Source organism: Nesoenas mayeri (genome assembly GCF_963082525.1).
Source record: "Nesoenas mayeri genome assembly, chromosome: 23".
NCBI classification, from domain to species: domain Eukaryota; kingdom Metazoa; phylum Chordata; class Aves; order Columbiformes; family Columbidae; genus Nesoenas; species Nesoenas mayeri.
Window position 1 is genome coordinate 462,390 of NC_137574.1, and position 20,486 is coordinate 482,875.

Genomic DNA, 20,486 nt, shown 5'->3' on the forward strand with positions numbered 1-20,486 from the left:
GACACCAGACCGGAGGTATCGGGAAGGAGTTGGCACGTGGCTCCGGTGCGGCAGCCGGGTCCCGCGTCCCCGCCACGGCAACGCCTGCCGGCATTGGCACAAACGTGCTGTGCTACATGTTTGCATCTGAAGAATTAAAATCACCATTTGAACATCTCTCCCTGGAGGGAAACAGCACTGCGAAACACCCGGCACAGCCACGGCGCGAGCACTCCGTGACTCCAAAGAAAGTGAGCGCGCAGCACCTTGGGGACGGCGGCGTCTGGGGCGCGCGGGGCCGAGCCATCCTCAGGCTGACGTGATTCATCCTCGGGAAGGGGCTGTTTCAGTGTAATGCCCAAAATTTAACTCCTCATTTGTTCATCTTCTGAAACTGTTGCACTAATTAAATAATGAGCTAGTATCAAAAAAGTGCTAAATCACATATAGTTAAAAAAACCCAAACACAACAACCCAGCCCCTCAGGGCACAACTGCTCAGAGCCAGCCGGGCGCCGGGAGGCGGGGCAGCGCGCCTGCAGGTACTCAGTGCGGGAATGGAAGAAATCGTGTCCTTGCCATGGAAACGTCAAGTATTGCAGGGCGAGCGTTCTGTGCCGGGGAAGCGAGCTTTGTACCATCAGACACTTGGCCACAGCCACTCCGGGCTGGAAGATCCTTTGCAGGCTCCTTTGCGCCTCCCGTGTGCCGTGGGCGCAGGGCGGCTCTGCGCGCGCGGCTGCAGCCCCACGGCCCGGCTGCTCGCACCGGAGGAGTTATTGCTGAGAACTTGGCGTTCTCTACTGCTCACCCAGAACTGAAGCAGATTTAAGTACCGTTGGAGATGCGCACACCAGTCCCACCACTAAGACTTTCTACTGTACTCCTCACCGGACCGTGGGCATTCTCAGTAAATAAGGATTTTGGTTTTTTCCTTTTTTCCTCACCAAAAAACTGCAGTGCTACATTTACACCGTGAACTGCATCTGCTCTGTATCGTTCTGCATGTTAAAAAGAGAAATGGGTCGAAAGGCCTTTTGTCTCAAACTAGCAAAGGTGACACAGCTCTCGCCCCGCAAGTCTCGGCTTCTCCGTGACAGAAGCGCCAAGAGCTGCCGGGGCGGGATCCCCGTCCCGCTGCGGGAGCCCTCACCGAGCAGCCGAGCGCCCGCGCCGACGCACACACGGGTGGAGGCGATCGTCGTGTCGGCACGCCACGGCTTCTTAGGTCTCTGCCCCGTTACTACATTCCCGTGGTAGGAGGAGCTGCCCGGAGATCAGCTTTTCAGAGGCAAAGAGAAAGGAAGACAAGGGAATGAGTGATTGAGTCACACGAGCAGCGAGCGCCGGGGAGGGCGGGCGGATGCCGAGATGAGACGCGCCGGGGTTGCGGACACGCGGTGGAGCTCCGCGGCTGAGGTGGGGCTGGATGCCACCCCGGCAAGGCACATGCTCAGCGACGGCTTTCAGGAGGTGCTGAGGGACTCGTCCGTCTCCCGAAGGTGGGAGACACGTGAGCTCAGACCCTCTGAAATCCAGCGTACGTGCGGGCAACTGCGCGGTACAACCGGCACAGGAACTGCCGTCACTGCTGCGTTAATTCAGTTCCTCTTTGAAGGACACGATGCCCTCGGGGCACCGCCGCAGCCTGGGAAGGTGCTGAGCACCCAAACCCGGCCTGGAGCAGCTTGGGCGCGCGGTGCCGCGGCACCCGCAGGACGGCACCGCCGCGCTGAGCGCTGGCGCTGCGTTCAGGGCTCCATGGGACACATCTACTAGACTGAACTCTCCCTTGTTTCTATCTTGCTTTAAGACAATCCCTGGAGTCCTCTCACTTGGATTCTTACAGCCTGGCGCTTATTTTGAAGTCAGTTTGCCGCCCAGTGCCATTAACCACAAAGGACTTGGGAGATCAAACCCATTCCTGAGAAAGAGCTAAATAAAGATTTTGAAACATCAGATTTCACTGCAAGTCTGGGGAAACGGAAGCGTGAGGAAAGAGCTCTAAAGCCCTGGCAGCCCCTCGCCCTGCCGGGGCGGTCGGGGCGCAGGACGCAGCTTCGCTCTGGTGTCTGAGCACCAAGAACTCGGCGTGTCGGACAGCGAGGCTGAGCCGGGTTCGCTGCCACGCTGTGCAAGCCCCAGCACCTTTCCCCGAGGGTCTCAAAAGCCGGGAGCGAGCCCCACAGGCAGGTAGGACATCCCCGTCCTGTGCGAGGGGAAACCGAGGTAACGAGGCAAAACTGCTCGGATGGCCAGCACGCCAGGGAGAAGCGGCACCCGCGCCGCGTCCTGCCCCCGCGCTGTTATTCACGAGACCGGCGTCCTCCTCGGCTCCGCCGCAGCGAGCTCTGCGAGGGCAAGCGCAGGAACCGGGGTAAGGGCCTGGACTCGCTGGGCTTTCACGGGGTTGTGAACCATATGGTGGCGCCAAGTGCCCTGCGGCCTCATGCAAATGATTCCCAGTCATATTCGGGAATTGAAAGCTGCTTCTACTGAGATACACAGAAATGGGGACATTTTCTGAGGAAAAACATGTGCAGTTGAGAACCAGCCAGCACGGCAGCTGTGCCCGACGCGGGGCCAGCTCCGAGTGAAATCTCGCTCTCCGGGATGGAAGGAGACGGATGTTTCAAGATCCCTACAGCCCTCATCGTTTGTAGACTGAAAAGCTTTGGGACGGCAGCAGACTGATTTCAATCATGTTTCTTCCTTTGGCAGCAGGAGAAAAAAATCCTACAGGGGACTGAAATGCTACCAAAACTGCATCTCACGGCTGAGAGGGACAGAACTCACAGTGGGAGCGATCGCACCCGGCTGAAGCAGCGTCCCTGTCAGAGCAGGTTTTCTGCTCCAGGCTCCGAGGACAGGGGCTGTGGGGAAGGGTCCCCGTGAGGAAAGGCGGTGAGGGTGTGTTATTTGCAGAAGCATCACAGTGGTTAGTGCCGGTGCGAGGGGCAGGGCAGACGGGGCGAGCTCACCGGAGCAGCACGCAGCCGCGGCTCGGTCGGGAAGAGAAGGATCTAAGAGGAGGGAGCGCGTGCACCACAGAGACAAGAGTCTCTATCAGTCCGAGGTGAAACAAAAAACCAGCCCTGGGGAGGGTCACGTTGCCCCAGGGACTCACAGTGCCAGAGTGAGGGGACACGTGGCAACGGCAGGTGGCTCCCGGGTCCGCAGCTCCAACTGCCCCAGCCTGCGTCCCTCTGAGCCTCCGCCTCACAGGGTCTGACAGCGCGTTACCCTTGTTTCCGAGTAAGGAGAATTCACAGTGTTCAGCAGTGATCAGGTACGAAAGCCGGTTTAAGTCTAGAGTCTCCTAAGTGCTGCTGCCTCGGATGCAGTACCTTAGGCGGGGCTCAGTGAGCAGGAGTGCCTAGGCGGGGCTCAGTGAGCAGCCGGAGGAAGAGGGAGTTTAGACCAGCAGACAGATCAGATCGCAAAGGCACGGTTAGACTGGGTGACACGGGGTGTGTTTGCTTTAGAAGATAGTGGTCTCATACTTAGTGCTGAGGGTCCGCTTGGAGTCCTGTTTGGGGTCCACGACCCAGGAGACACCGGCATGAGACTGTGAGTCTTGGTCCATGTCAGGGGGGTCCAGCTGGGAAACAAGAGAGAAAAGGCGAGTCAGGTCACCTGTGCTGCTGGGGCAGAGCGAGCGGGGATTCAGATCGCGGAGAGGCTGCTGCTCTGCCTAGCGCCAGCCCAGGAACCTGCCTGCGTGGCGGGAGGGAGCAGCTCTCGCTGGGGAGGCATTTGAGTCCTTCCCAGCTACGCCACGTCTAGCCATGTCAGTGTCAACCCAGCACCCTGAGATGACGTCCTGCATTAGGCCTACAAGCCCATTACCGTTAGTGACAGCTTCGCTTCATCTCACAAACGAGCATGAAAAACTGAGCACTCTAAAGAGGGCATTATAAAAATAACAATAGAGGCAGGAGGAGAGAGAGGGAGACAGCTCCGGCAGGTGAGCCCCACGTGATTTAACTCTCCCAAACGAGCGCGGCTCTTCCATCCTGTCCTCCTGAATCAGGATCCTACAGGAAGGTTAACAGCACCAGAAAGAGCAGCGCAGCGAGTCGGGAGCTGCCACTCCGCATCAGCGGGGACAGACGGAGCGGTTTGTCCCGGGGTTCGCGCGAGCCCACGGCCCGGGGCGGGCGGGCAGCGCGGGCGGAGCGAGGCAGGACGGCAGCACAGCGCGCGGTGCGGGAGGCGGCGGGGCAGACGGCAGGAAAAAGGGTAAAGACCTTGGCTCCGGGACTAACAGACTGCAGCGGCAGGTAGGAGGGGCGGTGAGTTGTGCAGGTGTGACAGTAACAACAGCGAGAGTCGGGAGGGAGCGGCACCTGAGCGGGGGGAGCAAGCAGAACACAAAGGAGACGTTACAGGGACGCAATGGCTCGTCCAGCAGCTCCTGCCTGGGCTGGTTGTGGCTACGGGGGCTGAGAACCACAGGTGACCTACAGAACTGACTGCAGCTCTGCGGGTGCGCACAGGGCAGCGGTGCTGGACACAGTGGGCACTGGACCCCCACCCCACCCGGGATGTTTCTACCCTGCTGCCCTCGTCCCCCCTCGGACAGCGGCAGGGCTGCGGCACAGCCACGACACCACGGTGCCCGCGGTGCCGGGAGCCGTGGGCACCGTGCCTGCGTGTGGGCTCCCCCATCGTGCAGGGAGGGTGCAGCGTGCGGTGCCCCAGGGAAATCCCAGCTCGGAGCGCGCAGACCACGCCAGCCCGCACACACGTACTGCAGATTTCCTCACGCCAGCTCGCGGCTTAGGCACCGGTTTGGAAGATTTTGTTTCGATCGTGTCTCCTGCTGCAGCACCCAGAGGCTTCGCTCTCTGCGCTTGGAGCGCCAGCTGGTAGGCGACCTCGAACGCCTGCCCCAGCGTGAGGATGATCTCGTACGTCAGGTTCTGCAGAGAGGGCACAGAAACAACGCTGTCAATGGCCCCGCGCGGTCCCTGTGCTCAGCAGACACGGCCCCGGTGAGCCCAGCACCGCCCTCGGCAGGTCACGTCGGGCAGGAACCGCGACTGCGCAGCCCTGAGCGTCGTACAGAGAGACAGAGACGTCCCAGAGAGATGGTTCTGCCCAAGAATAAAGCAAGTTATGCTTCCTCACTTTTGGTGAAGTAAAAGGCTGTTAAATCAGCCTATTACACTGCATGTAATTGAAAGTGTTTTAGGGTTTTGTTCAGGGCATGTTCCCCAGGAGGAAAAAACGCCTGTCCTGCTTTTTTCAGCACTGGAGACTGCAGTAATAAAGCCAGACAAATATGCTCTTTGTCGACAGAGCTCCATAGTAAAAGCACTTGGAGCCAGGAGTCTGATATTTTAGGGCAGAAACAGGTAATAGATCCCTAGAACAGAGCAGATCCTGTTCTACGACTTGGCAACAAAGCTGAGCGAGGCAACAAGCGGACGGCGCAGGCCTGCAGCGCAGCGGGCGGCGAGGCAACGGCAACTCACCACGTCCACGGTGCTGAAGACGTGGCAGTAGTGGTGGCTGGTCTGCAGGTCCTTGGTGATGTAGGCGAAGGTGCAGAGATCCTCGGGGTCCTGAGCAGCGCAGGAGATGTTCCGGATCTCGTGCTCAGCAATGACATTCTGCCAGGGGCAACCAAAAGCACCCGTCACCCTTCTGGGGATGGCAAATATTACACACGCGGCAAACGGTGATTGTGGCAAGTGTGTGCTGGGGCTGGGGAGGGGGCCTCCCAGTCTGAGCGGTCAGAGCTCCCCTCCGCTGTGGGAATCAATGGCAACATGGTCCACAAGCAGCGCTGTGCCCAGCTCTCGGCGTGCAGGGCACGGTCAGCACCCGCTGCTCTCCCATCCCCCGGCAGCTCCTCAGCACCAGCCGTGGCTTCTGGAGCCACTGAACGTTACCTGCACCCCCAGGCAGGGGGGACTGTGGGGCCTGTCCCTCCTGACACCCCCTTCGTGCTGTGCGAATCTCACCTTGTTAGAGGCATCGATGAACTTCACCCCCTTGTACGTGATGGACAGTATTATGGTTGGGATCTTCTTCATGTGCTCTGTGGATTTCTTGAGAAACAAGAACATTGGAGTGACCAGTTGAGAACACACGCTCCCTCCCTCACCACCGGCCCAGCCCCGCCCGGGACCCCCGGCCACGGCCCCACCGCGTCAGGCCTAGGGGGGAAAACCTGCTCCTGGTGGCAGCGGAGAGGAAGGGATGGGGACAGAGACCCCCGTGCACCTCCGCCCACCACGGGCTGTGAGCGAATCCCCCGTCCCCGTGGCCTCCGTACCCTCATCTTGGCACAGGCGTCCTGCGTCGACTCTGTCCCTCGCAGGTCCTTGATCAGCATGGAGCCCAAGTACTGGTGGGAGAGGGAGAGACGTTCAAGGCCCCCGGCGGGGAACTGCCCGGCCCCACGGCCCGGCCTGGCCCCAGAGCCTCCTCGTCCTCGCCACCCCATGGGCAAAGCCACTTACATTGGCCTCGTACCCGCAGGACTCGAAGATGAGCTTCTCTGGCTGGTGCTGCCAGCTCTGGACTGGGGCGTACGGGGCAGCCAGGCTGGGCGGGCGCAGGGTCAGCTTGGACTCCCGACGGTCCTCCTGGAAGGGAAGAAACACGGACCTGAGGCTGCCGAAGGGCGCTGATGGAAGAGTAAGTTCCCCGTTTGCAAGGTGAGACTGAGACAAAAAGGAGCTGGTGGTTCTAAAGCCTGTGGAAGCTGTGCGTGCTCAGCTCCCCGGCCCCCGTGCACCGCCGCAGCTCCCTGCTGGCTGCAGAGAATTGAGGTCTGCGCTGAGCTGCGCAGAGGGGCCCCAGCACACACAGAAGCACCCGCTGACCTGTGCTTTGTGGCGCTCGGCTTTGGCGTAGGGAGCAACCTCGGTGCCGCGATCATGCTGCCTCTTCCCGGTGTCCCCGGCGGGCAGCAGGAGATCGGCCGATCTGCCCGTGCAGGAGTCGTTCTGGCTCAGTGGCGACGACGTCTGGGACATCAAGTCCTGGCACTGAAACAAGCAGAGACCACGGGCCACCTGGTCAGCCTGTGCCGTGGCCGTGCCACCCGCCCCCGGCACGGTGCCCGACCCGAGGGGAGCAGCGAGCGGAGTTATCAGGGTCAGCTCCTGCTCATCAGAAATGGGACAGTTATCCCTGGCAAACCCCAGGTTAGCTCTTTGAAAGAAAGGGAGGAAAGCGAAGCAGAGCCAGGGCAGAAGCAGCATCCCGGCCACCGCCAGCACCAGGAGCACAAACGGGGACTCACTCTCAGCTGTGAGAACCGTGGCGGCTTTGCAGGTGGTTCCTCGTAGGGCCGGTCTGCCAGGGAGGCGATGATCCTCTTCCGATGGCCGAGCAGATTCACTTTCAACACCTGCAGGGACAGACCGGGGCACTGTAGGTTTTCCGGCGCTCGGCACACAGCGCGGTTTCCCGCTTTGGGCAGCGCTGCCCCCGTTTAACACAACTCCCGGCGAGTCCGCAGGGGCACGGCAGCACCTGGCTGCGGGGCAGGAGCAGGGCAGTACTCACGTTGACGATTTCAAGCTCCCAGAGGTTTTTCACAGTGTCGATAGAGCTGTAGCCGCTCGAGAGGAAGGACTGCACGTAATCCTGCAGCCCCAGCGAGTCGAGCCAGGCGGGAACTGAAGGCTGGCTGTTCCCATCGCAGCCCAGCGGTTTCAACTGGAAAAGCACAAGCCAGGAGAAAGGGGTTAAAAGCCCCAGGGGCTGGGATCCCAAGGCACACAGCATTGACTAAAAACAATTTAAAAGCCATCATCATCTCCACTAGCAGCTTTAAAGTAAAAAAATCCCTGTACAACCAAGGAACGTGCTTGGGGTCAAAACTGGCAGGTGGGACAGCCAACCCCTCCCCAGCCACCCCATCCACACAGCTCCTCCCGTTCCAAAACCTTCTCGCAGCCACGCGGGCGATGCCCGTCCCTGCTGACCTTGGGCAGCGAGCGAGCTGCCTGCAGGAGCTTCCGCCGGTGCTGCGGGTCACTGATCCCGATGTCCCGAAGGTCCTGGTCTTCCATGACATTACAGCCCTGCGGGGACAGGAAGGAACCACATGGAGCAGAGGGCACCAGGAGCACAGACGGTGCATTACAGTGCCTGCCGATGGCCCCGCGGGAGGAGGAGGAGGAAACTGCTGAGGAGGGCAGCTGGGCCCCACGTACCGACCCTGGGCACCGAGAGGGTGACAGGAGCGGGATTGCGGCACACAGCATCCCTGTGCCCTTGCTCCCGCAGCGTCCCTGTCACCTCCCTGCCGACACACAGACACTCCAACCGCCCACACCAGCGCATGAGGAAACCCAGCCCTGGTGCCCACGGGGGCACTCGGCTCGGCTCGTCCTCCCTGCACAACCACACAGAAACCACAACTTCTTTCCGCAAGAGCAGGTGACCCAGGGAAGGCCAGATCTGCCCCATCGGGAGCTGCGGCAGGGAGGCAGCTCCGTCCCCACACGCTGCCCCGTGCAGCCCGTTTTGTGCCCCAGTTCTCCCCAGAGAGCCAGCGCAGCCGCACACAGAGCACATCGACCTCACCGCCACCCCGTCCCTGCCCGCGTACCTGGCAGCGCCCACCCCGCGTCCCGGCACGGCCGCTGCTGTCCCCCGCGTCCCGGCACGGCCGCTGCTGTCCCCCGTGTCCCGGCACGGCCGCTGCTGTCCCCCGCGTCCCGGCACGGCCGCTGCCGTCCCCCGCGTCCCGGCACGGCCGCTGCTGTCCCCCGTGTCCCGGCACGGCCGCTGCTGTCGCCCCGCGGTCTGCGCTCCCCCCAGACCCTGAGCTGCCTCCCGCCGCTCCCGCAGCGCCGCGGCTCGGAGCTGACAGCGCCGCGCTGCTCCACATTCGGGTTTTATCACAGAAACCTCATTAAACGGGCCGCGGGGCAGGACGCTGCCGCAAGGGCGGACAGGCTGCGGGAGCTCGGGCACGACGGCCGGGCCGCAGGAGGGAAGGGCGAGGGGAAGATCCCCACCCGCCCTCTCCAGAATGTGTTTGCTATTAAAAGCAACAGATGCAAAACCCAAACACAGCTTTTCCAGACTGCAAAGGCTTCCGCAACAGCCACAGCAGAGCGCCTTCAGCTGCCTGCACAAAACAGCCGTTTCTTCTTATTTTAATGCATACAAAGCTATTTCTCTTTTGCCCCTCAGTACAATTTGCATCCTGTCAAGGATTTTACTGCCACTGCTACTGCTTTACTTTTGGTAACCAATCACCTGCACGTGGGAGACGGAGACTCATCCAGGTCACTGCAGACCCAGCCTAAACAGGGATTACAGGCAGCAAGTCCTGAAAACAAGAGGTAGCACCTTCCTCAGCCCCAACACCACTCAGGTTTCTCCTTTCCAAGGGAAAAGGGGATCCAGAACGCTAATGTTGATGGTGCGGGCACCAGCCAGCTCGGGCTTTCCGGAGCCTCACGCGGGAGGCGGCGAGGGGCCGGAGCCCCCGTCCTGCCGAGCTCCGGCTGCGCGCGGTGACCCAGCCGCTGCGGCTCCAGGCAGCTCCGCGGAAACCAGCGGGAAACGCGCGTTTGTCCGGCCAAGGGCACGAGAACGAAGCGCTCGGCCTCCGCAGAGCGGCGGCTGCGGAGAGGGCGAGGACACGGAGACCCGCAGTAAATCCCGGATTAGCACACAGCCGATGCGTTTTTGTTCAGTTTTCCTCCCCATGCAGACTGGCAGCGTGACAACGGCAACGGAGGGAATCGGTCATGGTTGTCAAGTTCGGGCGATTTTATAGAGAGAAAAAGAAGTTAACTGCTACTTTAATGGCTTTTTAAATGTTTACTAGGCCTGGAGATACTAATGAATCAAATTTAAGTATCCTCTGAAGTGCCAGCTCTGGTCCACCCACTTTGCTCCTCAGAATCCAGCCCGAACTCGCTGGTCCCTGTGGAGCCATTGACATCACCTGGGAGCCCAGAGCATCGTTCACCGTCCCTGCCAGAGAAAAGCCCAGCCCGAACCCCCACGCAGTCCTGCTCAACCACCCAAGCAGCATCTCCAGCCACCGCAGGCTGCCACACACAAAGATTTCTCTCCATTGTGCGCCGTGATTCCCCGTCAGACGCTTGGCAGAAACCCCTGTGCAGGGGCCGTACGGGGGTTCATCCAGGGCACTGAAACCAGCCCGGGCCCCGCGCAAGAGCTGCGTTTGCAGCAGGCTGGCAGCAATGAGAGCGCACACGACGCCACGGAACGGGGCTGGCGCTCCCTCCCTGTCACACACATAAACGACAGCCATTGCAGCGCTAAACGTGCCAGCGCGACCCCAACGCTGCTCAGCGACAGCTGCGGGTGGGTTCCCGCGTGCGCAGCACTGACCCCGCAGCTCCGCACGCACCCATGAGCCGGCCCAGCGGAGCCGAGCTCTGCGAGCACTGAGCACAGAACCACCCGCCCCAGAGCTCCCGGGTGAGCAGAGCTGGAAACCGAGCCTACCCGCCCAGGCACGGCTTCGGCTGGAAACCGAGCCTACCTGCCCAGGCACAGCCTTCGCCCAGGGCTCAGCTGAGTCCACACTCAGGAATTCTCCAAGAGCTTTCTCTTTGTTTCAGCAAGTGCAGCGGCAGTGAGCAGGGTGTGCAGGGTGTGCGGGGTCGGCAGGGGATCTGCAGGGTGTGCAGGGTCTGCGGGGTGTGCAGGGTCCGCAGGGGATCTGCAGGATCCGCAGGGTCTGCGGGGGATTCACAGGGGTTCCGCAGGGAACCAGCCCCGTGTGTCCTGCGGTGCTGTCCCTGTCCTGCCCGGCGCCCTCGGCTGCGCCGGCTCTGCTCGCACCCAGCACCTCGGCTCCGCGTTCTTACCGACCGTTCACTTGCGCACACGCAGAGGAGACGCTGCAGGCTAATCTAACGTGGCGCTGAATTACACCGAACCAAATTCATGTCAGTACTCTAAATTATTTGCGGACATGCTGTTCTTCCAATGCCATCACGCTTCTACCACCTCTCCCCAATTATAAAAACAAAAAACCAACCCAGCGGAGCCCAGGGCACTGCACAAGGAGCACAGATTTCCGTTTCTGACGCTGTCTCGTTGAATCAGCGTTAGCTGCTTTCCACACTCTCCATGGGAATCCAGGCTAGAACAATAAAAAAAAGGCTGTAGAAATGGTTTATGTGCTGTTTTACCTGCTCATTTGTGAATGGAAGTATCTTTGGACTCGGAAGTTCAGCCGCACAATAACACACAATTGCTGCGGCGGTTGGCCAGCCCGGGACGCACGGGCAGCAGCGCCGCTCAGCCCCGGGACGGCACCGCTGCCGCAGACCCCGCAGACGCAGCGGTGGCGTCGGCGGGACCACGGACACGGCCGGGCCAGGGCAGGTGCTGCCACATCCTTCCCCGCTTCGGGGGGCAATTCCACCAAGAAATGCTCTAATTCCTCCTTGTGACAGCGGCACCGTCCCCTCTGTCCCCAACACCGCAGGGTCCCCCGGTCCGCTGGGCTCCCCGTCCCACCGCGGCCACCGGGCCTGCTCTGTGTCAGACTCTGCTGTGAGTCAGTGTCTCCTGCAGGCTGAGCTTCCTTCGTTAGGACGTTAAAAAGCTCTTTTTGTGGGACACAGCCCGTTTCACAGCTGTACTATCAGCGCACGTCTAACAGTCTGCTCCAGCCGCGCTGGTTTCTCGTCTGCCCGAGGCACAGGCTGCTGCTTCGCTCACCAACGGGCACCGGGGGACTCGGGCGGCGAACGGAGCATCCTCGGCTGAACCCATAGCACCGACGTCACACCAAAACAGGAGCATTTCTGCACGAAAAGACTTCAACTTCTTCATTGTTGCTACTAAAACTTAATTGGCCTCAGAGCCCATCTGGCAGTTTGCAAACCATTACCCAGCATTCTTTGGACCTTGAAATATTTAACATAATGATGCCCTAATAGGGATTAATCCTTTCACAGAAACCATTTAAGTCCAGGAAAATAACGCCACTTGGTTTGAAATATTCTTCGTTAGCAATTAAAAGTGGCAGCTAATGAAGCAATGGTTGTGTAAGAGAGAAGAGGAGCACCAGGAGCAAGCACCCGTGTCCTGCCGGTGCCGCGCTGCCCGCGTCCTGCTGGTGCCGCGCCGCCCAGCTCCAGCGGCTACAACAGCCTCAATGATTCATCTGAGAACACCAACGTCACTACTAGAAACAAATTAAATAGCTGTTCCTCGTTTGTACTGTATCTGAAGGTTTTACTCCCACACCAGAAGCTCAAGGCCAGTAACACCCCAGAGGAGAAGATTCTGAATTAAACTCCCAGGCCGGGCTGGGTGGATTTAAACCCAGCCTGGGCAGGCGCTGGAGCCAACTGGCCCGGGACAGGGAGAAGCAGCGAAACGCAAAAGCAATCGGCCAGGGTTTGTGAAATGATCAGATCTTTTAAAACCAGAGGAGCGAGCGGGAGAGCGTCCCGCCTCCCGCATGCAGCGCAGCCGATTCCCAACCCGGGAGCAGCACCGGACGGCAACAAAACATCCAGCGACTCCCACCACATTTACCACAAAATCACCGAGTGAGACACATCCAAGGAACCTTTTCCTTCATCTTATAAATGACAAAATTCTGCACTGGACAATTCGCAACCAAGGGCTACTATTTGCTGCAAATAAGCAGAGTCAACACAAATTCCTGCTTCTGAACCTCCAGCTCCCACCCCTCCGGGGCCAGGCAGAAAGTTAATGCTCTGGGTTGTTAAACTCTGGTGCTGAGGAGGTTGATCAGCACCCGTGTCGGGCAGGGCAAAGGCTGCTGAGTGAGCAGCCCCGACACCGCGGGGCACAGACCCACCAGCAGAGCATCCTGAGCAGGGATCTGCAGGGAAACCCTCAACGTGAAGCATTACTCTCTTGTCATCATTAGGTTTCAGAGTCAACAGTGTCAATGTAATTAGGTACAGCTCATTAACATGCTGTCTGCATGCTCAGGGTAAGGACACTTCCAACGAGAGGTCCACCACCTCCTTTGCAGCCCAGAACTGCTCAGGGGTTGCTTCAAACACCAGAGACTTCCAGTTCCCACTGCTGGAGTGAACTGGACAGCAAAGATGTAGGGGCAGAGCAAACAGAACTACAGCAAAAGAACTCTAACACCCGAGTGAAGGTGAAGGACCCTGACCCACCGCAACCCCCAGCTGCTGCTTCTGCCCAACCTCCGACGTGCCCTCAGGGCTGTTCTGCGGGGCTGCAGAACCAGACGCGCTCTGCAGCTGACGGGTACGGATCACAACCCCGGGCTGGCCGAGGAGCTCGTTGGAGCCCGCGGGTCCCGCCGGGCACTCACCAGGAAGCGGACATCGTCGAAGCCGTTGAGGAGCAGCTTGCTCTCATACTGCTGCAGGCCGATGGACTCCAGCCACTCCCCGACGCTCTGCTCCAGCATCCGCGAACCTGACGAGAGAGGAATCGGCAGACGCTTGAAAAGGGAGAATCCGTTAAGGCGGTAGCAGCGGCACTCTGAGGAAGACAGATGGCATTGCCACATCATAGTCATTACCATAGAGAAACTCAAAAAATTATGCTCAGAGTACAACAGATCAGCCGGCAGCCAATTCCTCCGGTGCGCACAGACCGCGGGCGAGCGTCAGTGCCCGCAGGTGCAATCTGTATCCCAGTTAACACGCACGAAAAGAAACAGCTCGCCCGGGCAAACAGTGCAGGAGCGCGGCTGGGGCAGGCGCGGCGTGCACTGCGCCCGCGGCTCGCGCAGCGCCGGGCAGGCGCGCGGAGCCCAGCCCCGCGGATCCACTCCTGAGTCTGGGGGGCGGGAGGAGCGAGAGCCGTCCGCCCCGCGCGCCCGGGCAGGCGCAGGTGTGGGGGACGGAGCTGTGCGGGTCCTGCGGTCCGTGCGGCTCGATCCTGCTCAGCGGGCCCGGGGCAGCGCGGGCACAAAGCGGCTACAGAGAAAAGACATCTTCATGCAGCCCAGACAGCAAACAGACACAACAGAGCCTCAGAAAAGCAGCAGAAGCCAGACTAGAGCAGCTGTCCGCAGGAGGACATGCGAGACAAAGAAAGCACACAAACGGCAGCAGGAGAAAAGACGGGCTTATACTTTTTTTCCCCAAGCAGTCCTGAAAGAGGCAAACCATAGCAAGGGCTTTTTCTCTCCGTTACGGTGTTAAGAGGAGCAGAGGCGTGAGGGACTCCCAGCACCAGCGTCCTGGCACAGGTGTTTCACCAGCAATCCGGACACGCGGCATCTCGGCACGCTGCTGGGAGCGGAGCGCGGCCGCCGCGCTGGCAGGGACATGGCGGGACCGGCACGGCTCCCCCGGCACAGCCGGTCCCGCGGTGCACGCTCCGTCCGCCCTTCCTTCATCCTCCGCAGCTCCCGGCCCTCAGCACAGCCCCGAGCGGCTCTGGGGAGCCATGTCAGCTCCCGGCTTCCTCGCACGGCGAGACAAAAAGAACCCGAGCGCGAGCGCGCTGCCTCCCCTTCCTGCAGCGGCTCCGGCGCCAGACATGCCCTGGCACCTCCTCTCAGCCTCTGGTCAATGAGATTCTGCCGACACCCTGCAGAGGCTGTGCAGACAAGCTCTCCCTTCCCGCACCCCTGGGGAGAGAGGCCGGGGACTTGTTACTCCAGAGAAGCTTGAGACCTTAGCCATGACACAAAGAAACTTCAGACATCTCCTTGCCAGCAGGAAATTCGCCACCGAGACAGGCAGAATTTTTCAGGCTTCTTATCACGTCTGCTCCAGGGGCGTGTGGAGCCGCAGAGATGAGCAGAAATCCGAGTTTGCTTCCTTTGAGCTGCCAGGTCAGCTGAAGCTGTGTGGTCCCTTCCAAACCATCCCTCCCACCCCCAGCGGGGACTGCGGGGGGGGCTGCGGGGGGGTCGGGGCGTTATCCGGCAGTTCCTGGGGAGGGGCCCCCGCTGCTGTGCTCCAGGAGCCCCTGCCCGCCGCTGCAGCACCAGCGCCGCCCAGCACAAAAGGTTTCGGTCTCCCTCGCGCAGCCCGTGCGGAAGGACGGCAGCCAGGCGCGGGATGTACGCACGGAGCGCCCGCTCGCCCGGCGCCGCCGCCGTCCCCTCGCTGCTGCCGCGCCGGCGCTGCACTCCCGGCGATGTGCTCCTGGAGATGTGCTCCCAGTGATGTGCTCCCGGCGATGCGCACCCTGCGGAGCGATGCGCTCCCGGTGATGCGCGCCCTGCGGAGCGATGCGCTCCTGGTGATGCGCGCCCTGCAGAGCGCCGGCTCTGTGCGCCGGCCCGGCCCCCGCGCTCCAGCCTCCCCCCGCGGCTCCCGAACTCCCCGCTGGAAAGCACCGACTTCCCGCTATTTGCTCAGCGATGGCTGACACGGCCTGGGTTTTCCAAGCCGACGTTCCGGGTCTGCCCGGACAGCCCCCGGGGATGTGCAGCTGCCCAGAGGTAACGGATCGAGGCGAGGAAGGCGCCTCTGAAGCAGCCGGGGTGCCGGAGGTGGAATGAAACCACAGCAGCTCCCTCCTCTGAGAGCCTCAATTTTGCTTCAAAAAATTATTTACTCCACTCGGGCTTTTGTACACTCGTAAACGTTATTTCTGCTTTTAAAGGGCAGACGACAGTGACACCAAGTGCAGATTTTCTGTTTCTAAGGCACTTCGAGATAAGATGAGGGAGGGGGGTATTTGTATTTGCAGGGAGGGGAATGGAGGGGTTTACTTTAAAAAGAAAAAGAAGATAACAGATGCCCCCGAACGTCCTACACTGAGCATAAGGAAGCCCAAAACACAATGAATATCTGCATGTTATGGGGATGACGGGGAACAATGAACCCCCGTCACTGTGCCCCCAGCAAGTGCCCGATCACGGCTGATTAAAACAAACACCTAATCCTCAGCTCCATCCTTGTCCTTGTGCTCCACGTTTCAGGAATCCTACCTCAAAAGGTAGCAGAGGGGGAACAGTCCATAGAGCGCAGTTAGAAATAATTTGAGCGTTTAAAAGTTAAAAAGAAACAAAAGGCAAGGCGAGCAATTCGGTTCCTGTTGCAAGAGGATGGATGCGTCAAAGACAACGGGAAAGGGAGAGAAGGGAGAGAAGGGAGGGAGGGGGCTACCAGGGCCCAGAAAGGTCCTTTTACAAGTTAATGTGTCAATAATGACCTTCCGTGCAAAGTTTGGACCTCTTTGAGGAAGAAATCAGTGCATGGGCCACGCTGGACCAAACCCATCACCTGGTAACAGTTTCAGGTGAGCCGGTGCGGGCTGGGGACACACGACCCAGCCCCCCGGAAAAAGAGACTGCAAATCCAACCAAGCGTAACGAAACCACCGTCCACAGCGCGTGAGCGGGCAGGGGAACCGGGACAGGCCGCCGGTGCCACAGCTGGGGACGATCAGCAGCTGGAAGGCCCTAAACCCACCGAGGGGCCACACTCCAGCAGCACATCAGGCAAGAGGGACGGGCAGGGGACGTGTTGCCATTAATGCCACCAGATACAAGAAATGCAGCCAGCACCCGACTTTACGAACCGAGATCAATCAGCCAAACACAGATTGCTAACGGGTTCCTCCCTCTTTTGTCAAGTAAAGCACCAAGGACATTTTCCACATCCCAGGTCAACTGCAGAGCTACCTGAGCCGCCCCCTGAGCCCCTGGGCAGCCTGAGCCCCCGGGCAGCCCGGCGCAGGACCCGTCCGGCCGCACAGCCACGTCCACGCTGCTGAAAGCCCTGCACAGCGGCAGCGGCTGCAGCGCTGGCTCCTCCTCTGCCTCCATGTCAGACTCCTCACTGCCGACATCGATCCCCGCAGCCCGGGCTGGGCACAAAGCTGGATGCTGAGCAGCCGCCGTTGCGCCAGCCCCAGCCCCGCGGCCCTCGCCGCGCTCTGCAGAGCACGGCCCCGCTCGGCTCGTGGGGCGCAGGGCAGGCGCAGGTTGAATCCCCACGGGGAACCACGGGGGATTCCTCCTCACGAATGGGTACGGGATCTGCTTCATTATGGCAAGTGTGCGCTGCGGGTGCCCATTAGCATCTCATCAGGAGGAGACGCTGCCCAACCGCAGCAGCTGGAGGTGAAGGATTGAAAAGGACAGAACCGGTGGCAGCTCTCCAGCACCTTCCATCACGCTGCAGCAGAGGCAAACGCGCTCCTGAGCTCTGCTTTTGTCTTTGCTCACCATTCAAAGGCAGAGAAAGGAATTCCTGCTTAAAGCGGTGGGGGAAGCAGCTCTTCTTTAGGGGATGTCGATACCCACAGGCACACTCAGGATAAGCCGAGTGCCACCCAGACTGAGGCAGCAGCACATTAACCACGACCAGCAATGGGCCCCAGCCCATCCTGCTCCAGCAGTGCCCAAGGACGATCCTCCCACAGAAAGCGCCGTGTCCCGGGCCCGCTGCTCGGCCGGGCCGCCCCGCGGGGCCAGCGCTGCCGCAGCGCCGCCGCTCCCGCCACAGAAAGCGCCTCCCGTGACACTTCCGAGATGCAGATTTTCTAAAGCCCTTGAGCAGTCCGTGACATTAAGGCACCTTCGGTCCCCAGCCAGCAGAGCTCACCAGCATCCCTTTGACTGAGCCCCGTGCGCTGTGTCTCACCACAAACAGCTCCGTTTCTCAGGGCACCATTGAAGCCCAGCGATTGTCTCCACCTCCGGAGGCCACAGACTGCTCCACGGGGAGCTGAGCCCGCAGGACCCAGGCTGTGCCCGCGGCAGCCAGACGGGCGTTTGTTAACAACCCGCTGGTTTTCAGAGAGAAGCTGCGTCCGGGGAGAGAAGAACTGAAAGAAGCTCGAGCAGCTCTGCAGGCAGGAGCCGGAGCCGGCGCCTCCGCCCGGCGCAGAGCACAACGCGACGGGCACGCGCGAGCTGGGCACGCACCTGAGATCCTCTGCTGCTCCTGGGAGAAGTCGATGCCTTCACCAATGGAACTCATGATCTTCTCAATCTGAAAACACAAAACACAGAGAAAAACCACACGTGCTGCATTATTCATAAAGTCCCAGGAAAAGTCAAAGGCAGCCCCTGTGTGACTGCCCAAAAACCCAGGCAGGCTGCTCGCCCCGCTGGCCCTCAGCACCCTGCTGGCCCTCAGCACCCTGCTGGCCGTGGGGCTCCCAGAGCTGCCCCTCCGCACCCGCCAGAGCCGGGGCCAGCAGCTCCCACCGAGCGCTCCTCTGGGCACTGAACGCAGGGAAGGCGGGAACCGCAGCTCGGCCCCAGCACCGCGGCTCCGCAGTCCTCACCAGCTGGGGCTGTTTTAACTTTTAACCACCCATTTCCCAGCGCTGTGCACGGACAGCGCGCTCCGCACCCGCTCCTCGCCAGCAGAGCTGCTCCGAAAGAGCTGGAAAAGGGATGGAGTTTGGGAAGCAGCAACATCATGGGGGCAAATGCCGTAAATACCCAGGAGAGGGAGCTCAAGACAACTCCATCCCGCGCGGCGATGGGGACGCGCCGCACGCTGGGCGCGCAGCGCAGTCTCAGCCCCAGCTCTGCGCAGAGTGCCCGCCCTGAGCACCCACGGCAGAAGCACCAGCAGGTTTGGACCCGAGCGGGATGCAGAATTCCCTGTTTCCCCGATCCCGGCCCCACGGCCAGCAGGACACAGTCCCAATACCGGCACTGCCCTCGCTCCCACCCGCGGACGCGGAGCCGTGATGCTCATATTAATCTCTCCACTTCCCGCCAGAGCCAGTGCTGGCGTTTGGAGCCAGCGAGTCCACTGAGAGACAGAGGACAGTTAAACAAGTCCCGGCTCTTTCATTGCCACAGGAAAAGAGCCCCGCGCTCCACGGGCTGTCTGCAGCTCATCCGCACGCAGGGGAGGGAGCCTCAGCTCCCAGAGCAGGTCGGGGCGGTGCTGGACCGCGCGTCGGGGCGGCTTCGTGCCGCTGCCGCCGGGGTCGGGCTTGGGAGAACCTCACCTAGGGCTGAGAAGCCTTTGCATTTACCATCGACACAAACGCAGAGCTTTTGTGCTCAGCCTCTGCACGCAGCGTCAGCGATTCCCAAGGACATCGCAAGGTTGTCCTGGGAGAAAAAAAACCATATATATATATATATATATATATATATATATATATGTACACAAATGCCAGCGTTCGGATGAGCAGACACGTGACAGCCGGTTCATGCGCTGGGGTCCCCTCACAACAGGAGGTGGTCGGAGCCTCCAGCTGCTCGGACCCCCATCTGCAGCCCCAGCCCCCCAACCCGGCTGAGCCCCAAACCAGCCGCGGCCCCTTCCCAAAGGGGAGGGCTGGAGCTCGGCAGACCAGAGAGCACTTCAGCAGCAGATCTCATTCTTGAAAGCCACTTACAAAGCTGGGTTTAAAGGTTACCAGTATTTTAAAGTTCTGTGTGAGTATAAGGGTCAAGACTTCGTTATTCCCGAGCTCCCACAACCGAGGGATGTGGTGGATTCGGTTTAAAATTATAAAAATCCCAGAGAAGCTGCTTCTACAGCTTAAAACCCCTCTGAGCACAAACAGCCCCAATGGCGAGGGGGCAGCTCGCTGCGGCCTCACGAGCCAGCTCGGAACATGACGGGGCGCTGGGCTGGTGCTGGAAGCGCAGGATGGCTCCGTCTGACACGCCCATTTTGTGCCAAAACCGCAGCCCGGACACTTCTGTTCTGAAAAAGAGAGTCCCAAAAATGCTACCGATCACAAGATGGTTACACAACCAAAACATCCACCAGAGCACGAATAATTCACATACGAGGCTCAAAAGCTCCTGATCCAGAAACACCGAGTTAACGCACTCGGAAGGTTGCCGGGAGCGCGCGGCACCGCGGTTGCTGCGTTACCCTAACACGCTGGATGCACACGGGCTAATTCAGATCCACGTCCAGTCCGTAACTGGCGACCCATAAATAGGAGCGGAAAGGAGCCGCTGTGCCCCGACCCGCGCGCGGGAGCTGCCGCCCGCCTCGGGGCGGCCAACGAGCTGCAGCGTCTGCGTTTTGCAAACCTGCCTTGGGAGAGCTGCTCCCAATGAACCGACACGACTCACAGAGCTGGCCAATGTAACCCTTGTGACGCCTAAACCTTGCTGCCACACACAGAATGAGGTACGCTCGGCCTTCACACCCACCTTTCAGACCAGAACACCAAGTGATTTTACCTACGGAACGAGTAAATTGTCTTAATTTGGCTCGGATCGCTCAGTGCGGTACTGGTTTATAATTTTAACAGGCCGGCCATCTGCAACGGGCACAAAGAAACCTGCGAGGTGGGGACACAAAAGCTTTCGCTCGGGGAAGTTAGTCCGGATGGAGGAAATCTCAGCACAGGCAAAGGGGAAAGAGCCTCAACGCGAGGTGGTGTCAGAATTCCTGACCCCGGCACAGGAAAAACAGGAGGAAACAGTGGGATGTGGAGATAATAGAATAATCAGCCCAATTATTAAGTTGATTAACATCCTGATGGACACACTTGCTTAGAATAGCAGAAACGAGAACAAAAATATTGACCACATTGCCGCTTTTCCCCTGCAAACTAAACCGTGTCTGTGGGGCAGAGGGTGAGCGGGGACGGGGACGCGGCCCCAGCCCACGCGGC

General features: G+C 60.1%; 1 protein-coding gene across 2 annotated transcripts in view; it reads right to left on the reverse strand.

Moving 5' to 3' along the window:
* Positions 1–848: 848 nt before the first annotated feature.
* Positions 849–20,486, reverse strand: part of ANKS1A (ankyrin repeat and sterile alpha motif domain containing 1A) — a gene marked incomplete at its 5' end in the record, with an annotated part of 53,518 nt that continues 33,880 nt past the window's right edge. The window contains 13 exons of one of the 2 annotated variants that reach the window (XM_080358417.1): positions 849–1,259; positions 3,482–3,579; positions 4,733–4,903; positions 5,459–5,596; positions 5,951–6,037; positions 6,265–6,336; positions 6,452–6,577; positions 6,818–6,982; positions 7,240–7,347; positions 7,506–7,658; positions 7,928–8,026; positions 13,273–13,379; positions 17,803–17,869. In XM_080358417.1, the coding sequence (XP_080214543.1) occupies positions 1,256–1,259; positions 3,482–3,579; positions 4,733–4,903; positions 5,459–5,596; positions 5,951–6,037; positions 6,265–6,336; positions 6,452–6,577; positions 6,818–6,982; positions 7,240–7,347; positions 7,506–7,658; positions 7,928–8,026; positions 13,273–13,379; positions 17,803–17,869 (1,395 nt within the window). In that variant the 3' untranslated portion in view covers positions 849–1,255. Of the gene's footprint in view, positions 1,260–3,024; positions 3,580–4,732; positions 4,904–5,458; positions 5,597–5,950; positions 6,038–6,264; positions 6,337–6,451; positions 6,578–6,817; positions 6,983–7,239; positions 7,348–7,505; positions 7,659–7,927; positions 8,027–13,272; positions 13,380–17,802; positions 17,870–20,486 lie in introns of those variants that run through there. The other variant, XM_080358416.1, reaches the window with a different exon arrangement.